The sequence below is a fragment of the Poromitra crassiceps genome (assembly GCF_964638095.1).
Source record: "Poromitra crassiceps genome assembly, chromosome: 8".
Lineage (NCBI taxonomy): Eukaryota > Metazoa > Chordata > Actinopteri > Beryciformes > Melamphaidae > Poromitra > Poromitra crassiceps.
In genome coordinates, this window is record NC_139629.1 from 19,269,897 (window position 1) to 19,288,719 (window position 18,823).

The 18,823-nt window shown below is 43.3% G+C and overlaps 2 protein-coding genes across 5 annotated transcripts in view; both read right to left on the reverse strand.

The window, feature by feature from the left end:
* Positions 1-8,122, reverse strand: part of LOC310781241 (electrogenic sodium bicarbonate cotransporter 1-like) — a gene marked incomplete at its 3' end in the record, with an annotated part of 56,937 nt that extends 48,815 nt beyond the window's left edge. For all 4 annotated transcript variants that reach the window (XM_083641808.1, XM_083641806.1, XM_083641807.1 and 1 more), the window contains exon 1: positions 7,779-8,122. In XM_083641808.1, coding sequence (XP_083497934.1) covers positions 7,779-7,798 — 20 coding nt within the window. In that variant the 5' untranslated portion in view covers positions 7,799-8,122. The remainder of the gene's footprint in view (positions 1-7,778) is intronic.
* A 299-nt stretch (positions 8,123-8,421) lies between these two features.
* dck (deoxycytidine kinase) lies at positions 8,422-18,349 on the reverse strand. Its single transcript, XM_083641523.1, is given in 8 exon segments — positions 8,422-9,088; positions 9,872-9,971; positions 11,779-11,894; positions 12,271-12,418; positions 13,273-13,466; positions 17,660-17,728; positions 17,730-17,776; positions 18,196-18,349. Coding segments are annotated over 8 exon segments (792 nt in total). The 5' UTR covers positions 18,287-18,349; the 3' UTR covers positions 8,422-9,061.
* Positions 18,350-18,823: the final 474 nt, after the last annotated feature.

Here is an 18,823-nt window from a genome sequence, read left to right on the forward strand (position 1 = left end):
ACCAGACCGTTACGGGCGAAAGAGGGACACACAGTCATGTTGCACTGAGCAGTGAGCACTACCTCTCCAGTCTCCCACAGGTCTTGAACAAAGCACCAATGTGTGCGACTGTGCGTGATGGTGTGTGTGTGTGTGTGTGTGCGACTGTGCGTGATGGTGTGTGTGTGTGTGTGTGTGTGCTTGCGTGATGGTGTGTGTGTGTGGAGGCAGGTCATGTAACATAGTGAGAGAGGGCCTTAAGAATACCAGCGGCCACACAGCACAGCACAGCACAGCATGGGTAGCTCATGTTGCAGGCTTTCTGCTGGCTATAGCGAGTGTCTGGGAGCATGTTAATCACTCCATGGCCCTGACAGGGGGAGCCTTATGGAGGAGCAGACCACATGACACAGGTGGTGCGCAGACGCCCAGGGCAGACATGACAGGGGGAGCCTTATAGAGGAGCAGACCACATGACACAGGTGGTGCGCAGACGCCCAGGGCAGACAGGAAGTCAGGAGAGTTTGGCATTCCCCTTTTGAACGAGTGCCCAGATCAACACAAATGAGGCTTGTACGGAAAGAGGGGTGTGACCGAGAGGATGTGGTGCGCTGTTGTAAAGCCGAGTATATCAAGCAGTTATGATGCACCATATTGGATTTTTGTATTCTTTTTTTATTGCCGATGTCCGACATGCCAATATTTGCCAACTCTTTTGGCCGATTACCGATGCCGTGCCATTTTTTTCCACCTAATTTCAAAGAAATAGCAAGTCTCTCCTGTAGTAGAATTAACACATTATTCCACCTACTCTTATCATGATGCCATCAGGGCCCACTGGCAGATGCAGACATAAATACAACGCTTTTCAAAATGTACACATTTCACTGGGCAAAATAAGCAAACTACTTCAACTTAGGTTCTGTAAAACATGCCGGATTTTATTTATGCAAGTATCGAGCATTTGGGAATAATTAAAGCGTCATTTTATCGGCCTGTCACATCGGCAGAAATGTTCGTTTCGGACCAATGCCGATATTGTTTAATACCGAATGATGCGCCGATATCATCGTGCATCCCTACAGTTAGGCAAACAGAAATCTGAGGTTACATAAATCAAACCTACTTTTCAGTAGGTGTCAACTAAGATCACCAGAGAGATAAACATATAGATTCATAAAATGTAGTGAGGTTGCCAACTCTAAATAGGCGCGATTCAGGGGATGCTTATCTAGTAAGATTCATAGTTGGAAAAATGGTGGAGAAGTCAGAAAATATATACAGCTCACACAGCTGTTTACACAGCTAGCTTCTGCTTGCAAGGACTCAGGAGAGAACATTCATATCACTGTCATCCCAAATGGCTGTTATAGGTCTTCACAGGACAGGACAGTAGTTTGGGTCTCAGTGTTTCAGTAATGGCCTGATCCAACACACACACAGTGCAAATCTAATGTCGGTAAAGCGCACAATTAGTGAGTTATCACCATAGAGACACTGCGGAGCGCGTCATCATTCAGAAACCACGCCCAAAACGGGGGAAAACACAAACCCCCGTCCAATCCTGGCATTCTCCTATGTCGCGTGCATGGTCGGGTATTGCACAAAAAGATCGTATATAAGGAAGATGAACACCCCAACTTACTTAATTGACAGCAACATCCACCTTTTTCTTCTCGCCAATTCTCAATTGCTTCCTTGTTTTGCTCAGGAGTACAAAAAAACTTGAACTGGTGATTTTTTACATTTGTTGTGTGCGCAGCCCAACACACAACAGCTTTTAGCTATGTTTACTTCAAGGAAAATGACGCTGGTGTGTGGAAATGAACGGAGCTTTTCCCCCGTGATGGGCGTGGCCTATTTCATGCAGTGTCTCTATAGGAATGTAATTAATGCAATTCAGCTCTAACATATGATCCGATTCTACTTGATCTCTCTCAAATATAATAATAGTTCGTCAGGCAGTAGACCATAATAAACTTGTTTTTGGTGGTGCGCCATCATCTTTGGAAATAAATTTGGCTGTGCTTTAGGAACACACAGAGGCTGCATCCATTTCTTACATATATGAACAGATTTGGCAGACAGATTAGGAGGACAAGATCCTATAACTCCTTATAACTCCTCACATGTATTTTATGCTGGAAATCTTCTTGAGCTTTCTTTTCATTTCCTGCAATGCCTTGCCCTTGCCCTTGCCCCGATTAATAACGAGAGCGGGGCGAGGGTCACAGCCGACAGCTGCACCCATCCAGCACCAGCACTGCTTTCAGGTGAACATCTCACTTCTCTGCCGCTCTCTGGTTGACCTCTATATAAACCGCTGTCTCACTCAGTGCTGGAATTTAACCAGGGGCAAGGGCAAAAATGCCCCCAAGAAATCTCAGAATGACCCCACAAACCATGATCCAGGGGCAAAAAATTGCCCCAATATTTTGATAATTTTATTTTCATTCAATTAATTTAATGTCCATCTCTAACACACACTCAGCACCTGCAAGCTGGTTGCCAGAAGATGACGATGAAGAACACACACACACACACACACACACACACACACACACACACACACACACACACACACACACACACACACACACACACACACACACACACACACAGCGCTGTTGTTTTCACTACACTTGAGCAACTTTATGCACTAATTACTATGTTTTAAAGTGCCCCCAAAAGTTTGTAAATGCCCCAAGTGTTTAGACAGTGGGGGCAACTTATATTTTTTAAATTTCTTCACTTCTCTGCTGCTGTCTGTCTCTGGTTGACCTCTATATAAATAAAACGCTGTCTCACTTCTGTGACACCTCTATATAAATAAAACGCTGTCTCACTTCTCTGACACCTCTATATAAATAAAACGCTGTCTCACTTCTGTGACACCTCTATATAAATAAAACGCTGTCTCACTTCTCTGACACCTCTATATAAATAAAACGCTGTCTCACTTCTGTGACACCTCTATATAAATAAAACGCTGTCTCACTTCTCTGACACCTCTATATAAATAAAACGCTGTCTCACTTCTCTGACACCTCTATATAAATAAAACGCTGTCTCACTTCTGTGACACCTCTATATAAATAAAACGCTGTCTCACTTCTCTGACACCTCTATATAAATAAAACGCTGTCTCACTTCTCTGACACCTCTATATAAATAAAACGCTGTCTCACTTCTGTGACACCTCTATATAAAACGCTGTCTCACTTCTCTGACACCTCTATATAAATAAAACGCTGTCTCACTTCTCTGACACCTCTATATAAAACGCTGTCTCACTTCTCTGACACCTCTATATAAATAAAACGCTGTCTCACTTCTCTGACACCTCTATATAAAACGCTGTCTCACTTCTGACACCTCTATATAAATAAAACGCTGTCTCACTTCTCTGACAGCTCTATATAAATAAAACGCTGTCTCACTTCTCTGACACCTCTATATAAAACGCTGTCTCACTTCTCTGACACCTCTATATAAATAAAAGTTAACGCTGTCTCACTTCTCTGACACCTCTATATAAATAAAATGCTGTGTCACTTCTGACACCTCTATATAAATAAAATGCTGTCTCACTTCTGTGACACCTCTATATAAAACGCTGTCTCACTTCTCTGACACCTCTATATAAATAAAACGCTGTCTCACTTCTCTGACACCTCTATATAAATAAAATGCTGTCTCACTTCTGACACCTCTATATAAAACGCTGTCTCACTTCTGACACCTCTATATAAACCACTGTCTCACTTCTCTGACACCTCTATATAAATAAAACGCTGTCTCACTTCTCTGACACCTCTATATAAATAAAATGCTGTCTCACTTCTGACACCTCTATATAAAACGCTGTCTCACTTCTGACACCTATATAAACCACTGTCTCACTTCTCTGACACCTCTACTGTATATAAATAAAATGCTGTCTCACTTCTGACACCTCTATATAAAACGCTGTCTCACTTCTGACACCTCTATATAAACCGCTGTCTCACTTCTCTGACACCTCTATATAAATAAAATGCTGTCGCACTTCTGACACCTCTATATAAATAAAATGCTGTCTCACTTCTGACACCTCTATATAAAATGCTGTCTCACTTCTGACACCTCTATATAAACCACTGTCTCACTTCTCTGACACCTCTACTGTATATAAATAAAATGCTGTCTCACTTCTGACACCTCTATATAAAACGCTGTCTCACTTCTGACACCTCTATATAAACCACTGTCTCACTTCTCTGACACCTCTACTGTATATAAACAAAATGCTGTCTCACTTCTGACACCTCTATATAAAACGCTGTCTCACTTCTGACACCTCTATATAAACCACTGTCTCACTTCTCTGACATCTCTATATAAACCGCTGTCTCACTTCTCTGACACCTCTATATAAACTAGAACGACCGCAAGGCGGACTTATGCCTCCACCATTAGTTCATTCTGGGGTCCAAATCGCCATTTGAGGCAAATTGGAAGAGATTCCGTCAAGGCGCTCCTGTGATGTTGCGTTACAGAGCTTGGAAATTGGGTGTTTGAACTTTGACCACCAAAATGTAATCAGTTCATCCTTGAGTCCAAGTCGGTGTTTGAGACAAGTTTGATTAAATTCCGTCAAGGCATTCCTGAGATATCGCGTTAACAAGCTTGAAAATGGCGTTCGAGAGCTCACCTTGACCTTTGACCACCAAAGTCTAATCAGATCATCCTTGAGTCTAAGGCGATGTTTGAGGCAAATTTGATGAAAGTCCGCCAAGGCATTTGTGAGATATCGCGTTAACAAGCTGGAAAATGGCGTTTGAGAGGTCACAGTGACCATGACCTTTGACCTTTGACCAGCAAAATTTAATCAGTTCATCCTTGAGTCCAAGTCGATGTTTGAGACAAGTTTGATTAAATTCCGTCAAGGCATTCCTGAGATATCACGTTAACAAGCTTGAAAATGGCGTTCGAGAGGTGACAGTGACCTTGACCTTTGACTTTTGACCACCAAAATGTAATCAGTTCATCCTTGAGTCTAAGTAGATGTTTGAGGCAAATTTGATTAAATTCCGTCAAGGTATTCATGAGATATCGCGTTAACAAGCTGGAAAATGGCGTTTGAGAGGTCACAGTGACCTTGACCTTTGACCACCAAAATGTAATCAGTTCATCCTTGAGTCCAAGTCGATGTTTGAGACAAGTTTGATTAAATTCCGTCAAGGCATTCCTGAGATATCGCGTTAACAAGCTTGAAAATGGCGTTCGAGAGGTCACAGTGACCTTGAACTTTGACCTTTGACCACCAAAATCTAATCAAATCATCCTTGAGTCTAAGTCGATGTTTGAGGCAAATTTGATGAAATTCCGTCCAGGCGTTCCTCAGATATCGCGTTAACAAACATCGTACGGACGGACGTACGGACGGACGGCCGTACGGACGGACAACCCGGATCCATAATGCCTCCGGCCTGGCTATCGCCGGCGGAGGCATAATAAAATGCTGTCGCACTTCTGACACCTCTATATAAACCACTGTATCACTTCTCTGACACCTCTATATAAATAAAATGCTGTCTCACTTCTGACACCTCTATATAAACCGCTGTCTCACTTCTGACACCTCTATATAAAATGCTGTCTCACTTCTCTGACACCTCTATATAAATAAAACGCTGTATCACTTCTCTGACACCTCTATATAAATAAAACGCTGTCTCACTTCTCTGACACCTCTATATAAATAAAATGCTGTCTCACTTCTGACACCTCTATATAAAATGCTGTCTCACTTCTCTGACACCTCTATATAAACCGCTGTCTCACTTCTCTGACACCTCTATATAAATAAAACACTGTCTCACTTCTCTGACACCTCTATATAAATAAAACGCTGTCTCACTTCTCTGCCGCTCTCGGCCAGGTGACCTCTATATAAACCGCTGCGTGAGAAGCTGGGATCAGCAGCTCAGGATCAGGGATCATCCCCATCTCCTTACAGAATGATGACGCACCCAATCCTACCAGCCAGGTCCCAGGGTTTTCCCTGCCTAACGAACTCAAGGTGCGCCGCCACCTTTGTTGAAAATTGAAATTGTCGAAAACTCAATGGTGCACTGCACACGCAAACGGTATACGCCGTGCATGCCACGCGCGGTCTCCAGCCTTTGCCACCTTTGTCTAAAAAAAAAAGATGCAGGGAAAACCCTGGGTCCACTGTGTGAGGGGCCTGAAGCTCGGCCTCGGGATGGGGATCCCAGGACACTGTACCATCAGCCAGCATTGCATTGATGCTTTTATGAGCCTTACAAAGAGCCAATGAGTTGGTGATTTTATATTAATGTAGTATGTGGTGGCATTAATTTGTAGGCTCGTACATGTAATTGGATCATGGTATTAAAAAATAGCTCAGTCAGTACAGTCAGTACAGAGAGTAGTGATTGGTTAATGAGAAGCAACTGACAAGACAATAGATGGCCTAAATGTCAGGTATGCTCAGGTGACCCGGGACCTTTTATGCAATAGCCGAGTCGATTGTGACTTGCCTTTGTGGCCTTGACTTGTGGCATTTTCCTCCCACAAACACTTGAATGGGTATGAAGCAACACAAAGATGTCCTATTGCACAGAGCATCACACCTTCTGTTCTGCGCTGGACAGAAAGAGCATTCATCATGTGCAGCGGTGCCAGGAGGAAGAGTCACACAGGGAAATAGATGCCATGATGTGAACACAGCAAGATTTCATAATCACTCCAAAAGCAAAAAGGCACAAAAGAACGAGGAAAGGAAAGCTTCAGCTAGTATTGCATAGGTGGGGCCCCCACCCAGCCCAGGTAATGGTAAACTCGCTGACAACAGTTCTCTAATAATGGTTTCACTAACTGCTGTTTTGAAGGGGTGTTGTGACTGTGTGCCCCACCTAGTTAATATTATGGAGGGTGTTATGCAGGGATGCAAACTAGTCACCTGACTGTGCCCCTGAATATTACGAGGGGTTAAGACTGAGAAGCATAGCCTACCTGATATACAGTATGTAGTCTTAACAATCACGCCATGCATTAATTATAGCTAACATAAACTCATTGCAGCTGAAGATACTGTTACCAAGCAGTTGGGGAGTCTGAAAGTGCTAAAGGCGCGCCGCGCATGCACATTTTTTTTTTACACATGCTTCTTGGGATAGTCACCCTGTTGCAGCTCTGGCACCATGCCATTGCGCAATCGGCCCACGCCGACGGTGTCTGCTATTCTACCGCATGCGCCGTGAAAGTTGAGTCACACACGGACTGACTAACCTACCTACTTACTCTGCCTATTCATACATTTTTCAACAGAGCAAACCATAAACACCTGGTCCGCGCTCCCCGTGTCTGACTAATTGGTAGTGACAGCTCATTGGAAAAGAGATTAACGTTACCCAGAACAGTCATAGCGTGCGGCAACTGCGGCTTATCCGTCCTCTGCGTAAATGGGAATTTATTGCCGAGAATAATGTAGCCTAATAAAAAAACAGACTAGTTACTTTTACTAAAGCATGTAGGCTATACACGTCTAATAGCCTACCATCAAGTGCAATGCAACCCCACATGAGCCATTCAACGAGCACATTTACGCACAAACAGGATCTCCTGGACACTGGATAACCCGCTGCATGCAGTTTTGTTGGGAGGATCTGAATGATCACCTGATTTCACCTGAGCAATGCGTAGCCTAGCATACACTTGTGCGCCGCATCATAACCAGGTCCACAGGCTGTTAACCGCAGTTTTATAGTACAGGGGAAACATTGTCAACTCACTTGGTTTTGTCCGAACTCATGTTGCCCGAACTCTTGTTCAAAGATGATCAAAGATGTCAGCGTCCAGCCGCCTTGCTCTGCTGAAGCAAAAACAAAAGTAGGCAAAACCTGGGAGCGATTTGGTCCAGTTTCCCCCCCTAAATTATTCGCCAACTCAGACGCGCTTTTCAACGTGGCTCAAAACTGCGCTCTCGTCTGTGCTGGAGCTATCTCGCAGGGATCAATGTTACTACTTCGTCGACTCAACTAATTAAGTTCAAACACCGCAAACTCATATCGCGCTACACTTTGTCAGCACCAATTGGTACATCTTGGAGAAAACGCCTTTGCATTTCGTTGGAAGTGTGGACTGGAGCGTCTGAGCGCAGCGTGTCCTTTCTTTCCCATATTTAAAGTCCCATCCCGCCTCCACCGTGACGCCACCGCTGGGGGTGGAGGAGAGGTCAAAAGTGTGGCGCATTCATCTTCACGCATGCTTCCTCACAAGTGTTCACTCACCATGTATACCGGCCAGTCAATCAAAATAATCCATCAATTGTCATTACGTGAAAAATACAAGAAAATAATGGCAATACATAAAAAGCATCAAGCATACTTTTAAAGTCAGGTGTTTATTATTATACAGGACCACCTTAAAATAGGCATACAAGTAATATGGACTCGCCCCAACCCTCACCCTACATCAAAAATGGTATACATTCTGACAGTCGAGAGCTCACACACACACACACACACACACACACACACACACACACACACACACACACACACACACACACACACACACAGCTGACTAGATTGCTGTTTTAGGGACTAGCGCCATCCTCTGGAAGAGCTGTTAAAGGGAGGACTGGGATCCAAGATATAGGTAAGCAATTTATGCAATGTACAGCATCTCAAAGTTTCAACTGAACCCAGAAAAAAGGTTTTAAGTTATTATTTTCATCAGAACTCCTCATAACTCCTTTTAAGATGATATTGTAATTAACCATATTGTGTTAGTAGACCAAACCCTTGTATGTATTTCAACTTTTTATTTCCCTTTGTTTATACCCTTGGACATACAATCTCAAACAGTGATAAATAAACAACAAACAGGCATAAGAGAACAGCACTTCATAAAATCATTAAAAGAGAGGATACTAAAAGACAAACATTTACAATTCCTCAAAAAACAATGTACATACGTGTATAATTGCGCACGCATTAAATTCATTTTCCAGCCACCCTGAGGTCCTCTGGGTGCTCTCCAGATCCTGATAGTCATCTGGTGAAGCTAAGGTTTACAACGTGCTTAGAAACTCTTTCACCTGGAAAATAACCACAACAGACAGTTAGCATTTGCAATAGATACTGACATGGGTAATAATCATGTCATTGATTTCTTTGTTCAGTTCCAACTTTAACTCTCTAAAAGCAGTTGTGTCATTCATCCTGGGCTTACTGTGTGAGCGTTGTGTGTGTAAACTAATTGACTCAGTTTCTGATGGAGCGAATAGCTTTGTGAGTGCATGCTGAAAAGCACCTGTGTTTACCATCAACATGAGACTGCTACATCAGCAGCTCTTCAGGCCTCATTTCCATAGGTGAACCCTGTGTCTGTGTGTGTGTGTGTGTGTGTGTGTGTGTGTGTGTGTGTGTGTGTGTGCTTGTGTGAGAGAGATCACACTCGAAAGTGCAGAGCCTCCGTCTCTCAACACACAGATTTGTTCTGTCACGATACAGCACAAGATTAAAATTAATGTTTCAAATGACTGGTTATAGTGATGGCAATTACCCTGTCAATATGTTATATTGGTCTAATGCAGAGCTGTGCAGCCATGCTAGCTCTACCCGAAGCACAGAGAGAGAGAGAGAGAGAGAGGAGAGAGAGCAGAGCGAGCAGAGCATCCCTCTCTCAACACACACACACACACACACACACACACACACACACACACACACACACACACACACACTAAATAAATACAGGAGTTTTGCAGGTACAAGTCCTATTGGAATATTTTGGATGCAGATACATCTCAAAGAATAATTTGAGTAGCTGGCTACGATGTATTGAACGGTTTTGCAAAGCAGGCTTGGCAGTCTCTCACCTTCTCAAGCATGTCAGCGCCCTTGACTTTACTCCCTTTAAAGTCTTCGTTCACGTCTAGCGTCAGGATCGGCACATTGTTGAGGTACTCAAAGTCAGTGCTGTGGGCCAGGAGGGACATACGGACATACGGTGAGCTATGTTAACAAATGCTTATACAAATGCATATACAGGAAGTGGGCCAACATCATTTTTTCCACGTTATTTCCTTAACCCATTGACACCTGATGCAGCATTTGTGTGTGTATCCCTTGGTCTTAAAGGGATACACACACAAATGAGGGATATACACACAAATGCTGCATCAGGTATCAATGGGTTAAGGAGATGGAACTCTCTATGAAGGCATTACACCGCTTTCTGGTAATTTCCCTGTATAAAGCGCATGTGTGAAAACGGGTTATAAGGACAGACATTTATCTTTGTGAGGAAACTCTTGGCACACAATGGACCCGAGAAACAGACTGTTTCCAGACAGATGCAGTTCACATGTATCAGAGAACTATTTTAATCTCTTAAGTCGCCCCACAGGTTCTGCATGAAGATCAAGTCCCTCTCGTTGATGCCAAAGACAGATTGGATTGTTAAATGATGAGTTCAGCCAAAAATTAAATTCAGTCTTTATCTACTCAGCCCCATGGGAAGGCCGGGAGAAGTTTTTTTAGTCCACAAGACATTGGTGGGATTTTCCAGGGAAACAGAGTTACAGCATTCTCCTAAACAATTTATTGAAGTGAATGGTGATCAACTTTCAAGCGTTGAAAAACACTCAGAATAATGCCTCCATATACTGCTGATCTGGCATAATCCAAGTCTCCAGAAGCCCCGAGATGCCAAGTTGACTTGAAAAAGAAAAAAACAAATGTGCGCACATCCAGAAGAAAAACCTACAGGTGCTGGACAAAAGAGTAACTATACAACTTTCACTTGAAGCTCACGGCTACAGTGAAGAGTTCAGCTAAAAACAAGGTGTGAATGACCTCTTTTCAATTCAACTTGGCATCTCGGGGCTTCTGGAGACTTGATTACGCCAAATGAGCACCTGCAGTATGGAGGCTTTTTTTTTTGTACGTTTGAAAGTTGGTTAACATTCACTTCAATTATTTATGACATTGGTTCCCAAACTGTGGTCCGCGGCCTGTCCACCAGAGATTTTTTTTTTTTTTTTTTTTACAGACAACAGTTTTTACAGACAACAGTTTTTACAGACACATTAACCCTGAGGAGTCGGATTGGGCAGATTTTCGGAAATATCACGATATTTGGGAAACATCCCAATTTTGAACATTTACTTTCAGAGGCTGCAGCAGTTTTAAAGCCAGAGTGAAGTTTCTGGTATCATATGAAACTAGAAGACCTAAGGAATCGATTTGTACCAACCATGTCATGCTAGCTTGTCAGGAAGGTAGCTAAATAACACTCCAAAGTTAGGCTAAATGTTGGTGAGGGGGAAAACTTTTTCAAAGGGGTCCTCTTTTTCACAGCCTAATGTTGGCAGGTGTGTGTGTGTGTGTGTGTGTGTGTGTGCGTGCGTGTGTGTGTGTGTGTGTGTGTGTGTGTGTGTGTGTCCGTGTGTGAGTGCCAATTTTGAACCAGCTTGTAGCCTTATATTGTCATTTAGCCTTTCTGCTGCTATTGCATGGTTAAATCAGCAAACTTAGTTTTATGGGGGGGGGGGGGGTATTGGTATACGCAGTGGAAGTGGTCCCTGGGAAATCTGGTTTGTTACGTAGTGGTATTTGGTCGGAAAAGTGTGCGAAGCCCTGATTTAGGAGAACGCTGTAACTCTGTTTCCCTGGAAAACACCATACATTTTTCATTTTTGGGTGACCTTATCCTTTAAGCCTTTCGTCCTCTATCTCACAAACACATGAAAGCGTCTTGAGAGAAATGCAGTGTGTTCCTCACCTCATGGTCTTGTGTTGCAGCCAGCTCTCGTGCTTAAAGTGGAGCTTCTCCAAGTACTCCAGAGGAATGTCTTGCTCTTCGTCTCTGCCTCTCAGGTGCAATCTCTCTAAACATCTCTACGCATGCACGCACGCACGCACGCACGCACGCACGCACACACACACACACACACACAGAGGCAACAAAATAGAGGAGATAATTAACTTCTTTGTGCAGTTATTTTTAAGTGAATTTCAATACTTTAAGTTAAGTTAGATAAGTTATCCTGTATTCATCCTCTGCATTTGACCCATCCTCTACTAGGAACCTTCCTAGAACTAGGAGCAGTGGGCAGCCGCAGTGGGCAACCGCAGTGCATCGCCTGACGTAACGTTAGTTTCCTCAAACGCCAAAGTAAAACCAGACCTATTACCACAGCAAAAGCACTCTATCCAGATCTTAATGAATACCAATGGGCTAACACTAGGCTGGGCGGCCGGACGGACGTGGTACCTCAGGTGCAGCTCGGAGGTAGATGATACCATCCAGCTCGAGGTGCTTGCCGAACTGGCTGTGCAGCCAGCCATGCCAGTCCTGGTAGATGGACCATTCGGTCTCATTCAGGCACTCACTTTCATACAGGTTGGCTGCAAAGATGTACCTAGGACATGGGAGAATAACAAGGCGTGAGTGGAGATGGAACTTTGGACTCAGGACATCATAGAGTACCGCAGGGATGACGTATTTTTGTAGTCGGAACGCGGAAGTCCCGGACTTCCGGGTCCATGACTGTTTCTGCCTATGGGATTTTTTTGAATGGGTTTTTGGCGCGATGCTTCAAATAAGGTCTGTGGGTAAGCTTATTCGCGAACCAGTGTTCAGCAAGATAATCTTCACACATGAGGACCACTTTCATGAGTTTTGAAGCGTAAATGCGAGCCCTAGATGTAAAAAGCTCATGCTAAGCTATTCCAGAACTACACACAGTGTCGCATAGGCTTCCTCGTCACGTCACCACAGCCAAATTCAACCTGGAGTGTTGTTGATGTGTGCGCTGCTGTGCACTGATTATCCCGGGCTGAACCAGGTGAGGGAAAGAGAATGTCCGTGTTCGTCCTTTATTGATGTATAATATCCCCGTTGACTCAACAGTGTAGTCTCATTTAGCCGTTTGCTAGCTAGCCGCCCCTTTTAACGGCACGTAAAAGCTTCAAAACTCATGAAAGTGGTCCTCATGTGTGAAGATTATCCTGCTGAACACTGGTTCGCGTTTGAATAAGCTTGTGTTAACCACAGACCTCATTTGAAGCATCGCGCCAAAAACCCATTCAAAAATCCCATAGGCAGAAACAGTGAAGAACCCGGAAGTGTTAGCATCGATGTTTCCTGCGGCTCTCTATATATCAACTAGAGATATCATATCACACGCTCATTTCCAGCGTGAAAGCATGCACGACTGCGCCGCCGCACCTCTCTGCCTTATTATAATAGTGAGATGCTAATATCTGCTGGTACCTGTCGCTGTAGATGGAGCGCTCAAAGAACTGCACAGGGTTCTCCGCCTCGCGGAGCTTCCCGTTGGTGGAGTTGATCTGGGCACGCACCCTGCTGATACAGGCGTAGCCCTGGAAGGTGTAGGCCCACCTCTCGGGTTTCTCGTACATCATCTGCAACACGTTCCCTCCACTCTTCTGAGACGCCGTCAGCTCCTGAGATACGACAGTCACCAGATGGCGAGATTAACGTTTGTAGTCTGACTCAACTTCCGGCCCAATCACTGGCCCAGTGCAGATTTTGAGCTAATAAAGTTGTAGCTACGCTGTGTATGTTTGTGCATGAGTGAAGTCAAGTAGTAGTAGTAGTGCTGCAATCACATCTAATACCATGGTCTCTGGGTGAATAGTGAATACTCAATTCTGATTGGTTGCAGGGTGTCCATTAATTTCTGATAATGGACACCAAGTAGTTCCAGTGAAACAGACAGCACAGAGTGCTGGCCTTCAGTGCCCTATGAACACCACAGGATGGGGACTGCAGGAAGTAGACGACACGGCCCTCTGAGTTTACGGATACTTTGCATCTCACAGCTGTTCAACTCGCTACTTCAGGCTGCGTTTGTTCGTGAAAATCTTGATATTGGTTTTGGGGACAATGTCATCGCTGGTCTTGCTGCTAAACATACTGTCAATTTGTCAAATCATATTTACCGTTTGTCAATTTTATCGACTTTGAAATTTGCCAGCATGTTGTTAACAGTTCTATGAGCTGAGTGAGCGGACTAGATTATCCCTTTGCCAAGTCGTATCTAAGGTTCGTCCTATTTACTGGAGCAGTGAACGATGTTTCCATTGCATAAGAACCTTATGGGATGGTAATGATTGTTCCAGGTATTAGTCAAACCCTCAGGTGCTACCAAGGAAACTGAGGCATGGCTTGTGAAAAACTTGAGATTTTCATTGCACAAGGCATGAAAATATAAATGAATGGTCTTAAAAAAAATCGTATTTTTCTGGTATAAGTTGGATGATGCCCTTCAAGCTGTACATTATCAGAAACTAATGGACCCTGCAGCGGTTCTGGCCTCCCCGTGACGTCGTCGTTAATTTCTGATAATGGACAGCTCTACGGGCATTATCCCTGCCTTTCATCTTCGACACTCAGTTGACACTACTATAACACTGTAACATTAAAACAGAAACATTCATTTTAATCTTGTGCTGTTATATGACTAAGCTGTATAAAGTGTTTAATGTGTGTGTGTCGAGAGGGTGCACTTTTGAGTGTGATGTTACACACAAACACACACACACACACAAACCACCTTTCTGCACAAGTGGTACTGACTGTGAATAGTGCAGGGGTTTTCAAAGTGGGAGGCGGGCCTCCCAGGGGGGGCTCCAAGCAGTTTCAGGGGAGGCTCAGTGAATGGAAAAATATATTACATTAGTTAGGCTATTCCACTTCCCCAGTCAGAAAGTAATAAATGCCTTCAGACAGACCTATCTATGTACATGGTGGAGTCTGAAGTATGTTGACAGGCTAACTTGGGCCTGGCACAACTGTTGAGTGTCTATGGGATCAGATAACATCATCATAATCCCATAGGCATCCAGGAATTTTTCCAAGCTTTGTCTTGGGGAGGCCCACAGTTTCACACTTTGAAAACCCCCTGGTATAGAGGATATACAATGCAGTATACGTCTGCAGCTTTAGCCTAGCAGCTTGATAACTTTTAGACTGAAGAAAAAGCCGGTAGTTTGTGGATATTAGTGGGGCTTTGGGTCAATCTAAAAAAAGGGGGTTAACATGACTTCTAAATGCAAGCAGAGACGATTGCCCCCTAGGCAATCAGTGTAGAGCGCGACCGATATATCGGTCCACCGATATTATCGACTGATAACCGATATATTGGTATCGACCGATATGTTGGCCGATATTTTTTTATTTCGTATTTTTTAAGTTACAGACAGCATGTTGTGTATATTTGATATATTTTCTTAACTCAAGTTATATTTTATATTTGTTCTCTTTGTGTTTCTATTTCTAGTTAAATTCCCAGTTCAGTTTACTGTTTCATTGATAAGCTGTAAAATATCCTGCCTACATTACATATCTCAAGTCATATCTTTGTCAAGTGTTTGATATTTGAGGGATCATTGCAAAAAATTGTGTAATATAATGTGTATATATAATGAGAGAATATATAATAATGAGAAGATCGGAAGATATATCGACATCGGATTTTTTTTTATTCCCTAATATCGGCATCGGCCTCAAAAATCCAGTATCGGTCCGGTCGGGCTCTAGCAGAGACGGATGGAGGCCAGGATAGTGAAGCTTGAAGTGCAATTAAAAGAACATCCAGCATGAGAAGCCAAATAAAACCCTGGCAGCCTCTGAGCTTTATGAGTGTGGGAAAGCTCACAGCATTTGACCACTGAGAGCCGAGAGAGAGGCAAGCTTAAACACCACCATTGAAACATAATTATGATGAGCATGTGCAAAATAACAAATAGCCAGCAGTTATTGTTTGATGAGTGGCACGCTCATAGGATGGTCATGAAGGGGGGGGGGGGGGGTGTGTGCACACATTTTTTATCTCCGGGTGCCATGGAAACACGACTGGGCACATAAGTGCACTTATAGGTGCATAAGTGCAGAAAACATTTCACAACAGGGAAAAGTCAAGGTTGACATTTGAATACTTAGTCGGATGGAGCCGATTTTCATCAAGTCATCTTTATGCACCAGGGTTTGTTAATAATGTGACATTTAAATTGACGAGGTTATGTTGTTTCACTACTTCCATTCATTCCTTATCTTCAATCCTCATACTGCATATGTTTATCTCTATATAGAGACTTAAACGGCTGCAGCGACCACTTCCATTACCCCCAGCGATGATTCAAGTTTCACGTTGTCATCTTAAAGGTCCAGTGCAATGAGAATTGCATTTCTAAACCCCACGATATGATTTAAAAATGTACCTGTCTATGTAAATTTAGCCAAAGCATTGTAACTGTCAGCACTGTTTGAAAAACTCTCTCCAATCTACTTCCTAGTGCTGTCATTGGTGGCATATACACCCAGGTTTTAATGAATGCTCTGATTGGTCGACAGTATAAATAGCCAATCAGGAGTCCCATCATCTGTCAGCCTGCTACTTGGCAAAGAGATAGAAATACAAAGAGATAGAAACACAAAGAGATAGAAATAGACAAAATAGAAAGAGAGAAATGTTGTCATGCAGTGGAGGGCGACCATCTAGCCATCAAAAACTGAAGACAATGCGGCTCGCTATATTCGAAAGTTCAAATTAAAAGGTAAAAGTTCTGTGCTAGCGTTATACAAATATTATTCCATATGTCCATCATTATACCAAATTAACAAGAAAACAAGAAATTAAGACAATCTGAAAAATGTGTACGTGCCACCAAGATTGCGCACATCATGTCGCATTTAATTTCATTCAGATTTCTCATTAGTTTTTGTTCTCCTTCACTAGACAGACTGTATGAGGCTACAACTGATATCATGTGCTTCAAATATATGGCTAAAATGTGTTAACTTAAGGTTGAGGGTGAAGCTGGGCCTGCAGTTGAGCGAGAGGTACTGTAGTAGATAATGTTTGAGACGTTTGGTGAGCGGCGCCAACAGCGCCACCTAGTTGAGCGAAGTGGATAGAGACTGAGAACTGAGTCTACCATGAGGCATGTTCATCTGTCCCGAGTGGGACCATCTGCTCCTCTGGGTGTGAAATGGACAGCTGGCAGCTGCACTCTAAATACAGTGGAAGACGCACCCAGTTATCATAGACTTATATGTTGAATACATGTGACCACTGAGGAGGGCAGGCATGACTTGACACACCCAGTTATCATAGACTACACTGCATGTGACCACTGAGGAGGGCAGGCATGACTTGGGCCAAATTAATTGAGGAATGAGAATCATATGAGTCAAGGTCTTGGTGCCTTAATGTGGTATTTTTGATGGATTTTTGACCATTTATTTATTCTTGAGTGGTCAAAAATGGTTAAATCTGGGACCAGATCTGTGTAACAAATGGTATCAACCCCCCTCCAATTTGCTGCAACAATTGAGAATGGGGATGGCCATCATATAGCCTGAGTTCCATCATAATGTTTTAAGCCCTTGTGCCATCTACACTTTACTGTATTTGGAAATATGAGAGAGAGAGAGAGAGAGAGAGAGAGAGAGAGAGAGAGAGAGAGAGAGAGAGAGAGAGAGACAGAGAGAGAGGGAGAGGGAGAGGGAGAGGGAGAGAGGGAGAGAGAGAGAGAGAGAGAGAGAGAGAGAGAGAGAGAGAGAGAGAGAGAGAGAGAGAGAGAGAGAGAGAGAGAGAGAGAGAGAGAGAGAGAGAGAAAAAAAACATGAATACCTCAAAGTCGTTGCTTTGGGTTTGGACATTGCACCACCTGGCGATGGGCTCGGGTACCACCTCCCAGTCCGGCGCTCTCCTGCTCCAGAAGGCGCACAAATGACGTTTTGCCCGCCGCTGTTACAAAGGATGCGGAAGTTCAGTTCTGTAAATACTTACTGTAAGCCGCTAGATTCTTACACAATCCTTTTACATTATGTATTAACACATTACATGTAGTCTACAATATATATGTAACCAATGACCATTATTACTGACAGCGTAGAAATGGCTGATGACTGCATATTACTTTTGTAATACTATTTCCTTTCGGCCAAATTGGCGCTAATAACGTTATGTGTGATTGCTGGTGAAAATCGATCCACCAAGATAATATCAGTTACTTACTTGCTTTAGCAACGTTAACAGTTAACCAACCATGAAATATACAGATTATGAGTCGTGTATCCCAATTTTGAGCGTATTCACTAGTCATTTTGTCAAAGTGTGCAATAACCATTGATAGTACATAATAACACATGAAATGCTGCACTTACCAATATTCCCCTCGATCGAAATTCGCTTTATTCTTTTCTCCATGGAGTCGTTCATCGGATCGGGGCAGGCTCTCTTTCCAACTGGAGACATTTTCGCCGATATTCCTTTTTCAAATGTAGTGTTGTGTTGCAGCTGTGCCTGAGCTGTGCAAGAGAAAGCGCCCTGCCTCTGTTATTTAAAACTTTGGCGGCAACAGATGTCATGTGGTACTGCATTTACATTACAGTGTAGAGATGTGGCTCCGCCCAGGAAACAGTAGCTAGTTATACAGTGGTTCTCAACGTGGGGTCCGAGGACCACCAAACGTCCTTAGGGAGAGGGGGGGGGTTCCAGTGGGTCCCCAGCAAATTGATGTAACACAATAGTAGAGAATATAGACGAATGGTTGTTTTGATCATAGTTTATCTCTACTGTAACCTACCTACAATACAGCTAGTCATGGAATTCTGGACATCATAGAATAAAAAAAATATTGGGTCCAAGGTACAAAATGGTATATAGGGTAATATAATAAGGTAATATAATGTGGACTAAATTAGGGGTCCTCGATATGAAAAAATGCTGATCATCACTGTTTCAATACATCAGTGGTCCTATACTGTCTGCACGGCACTATGTATTCTGTAT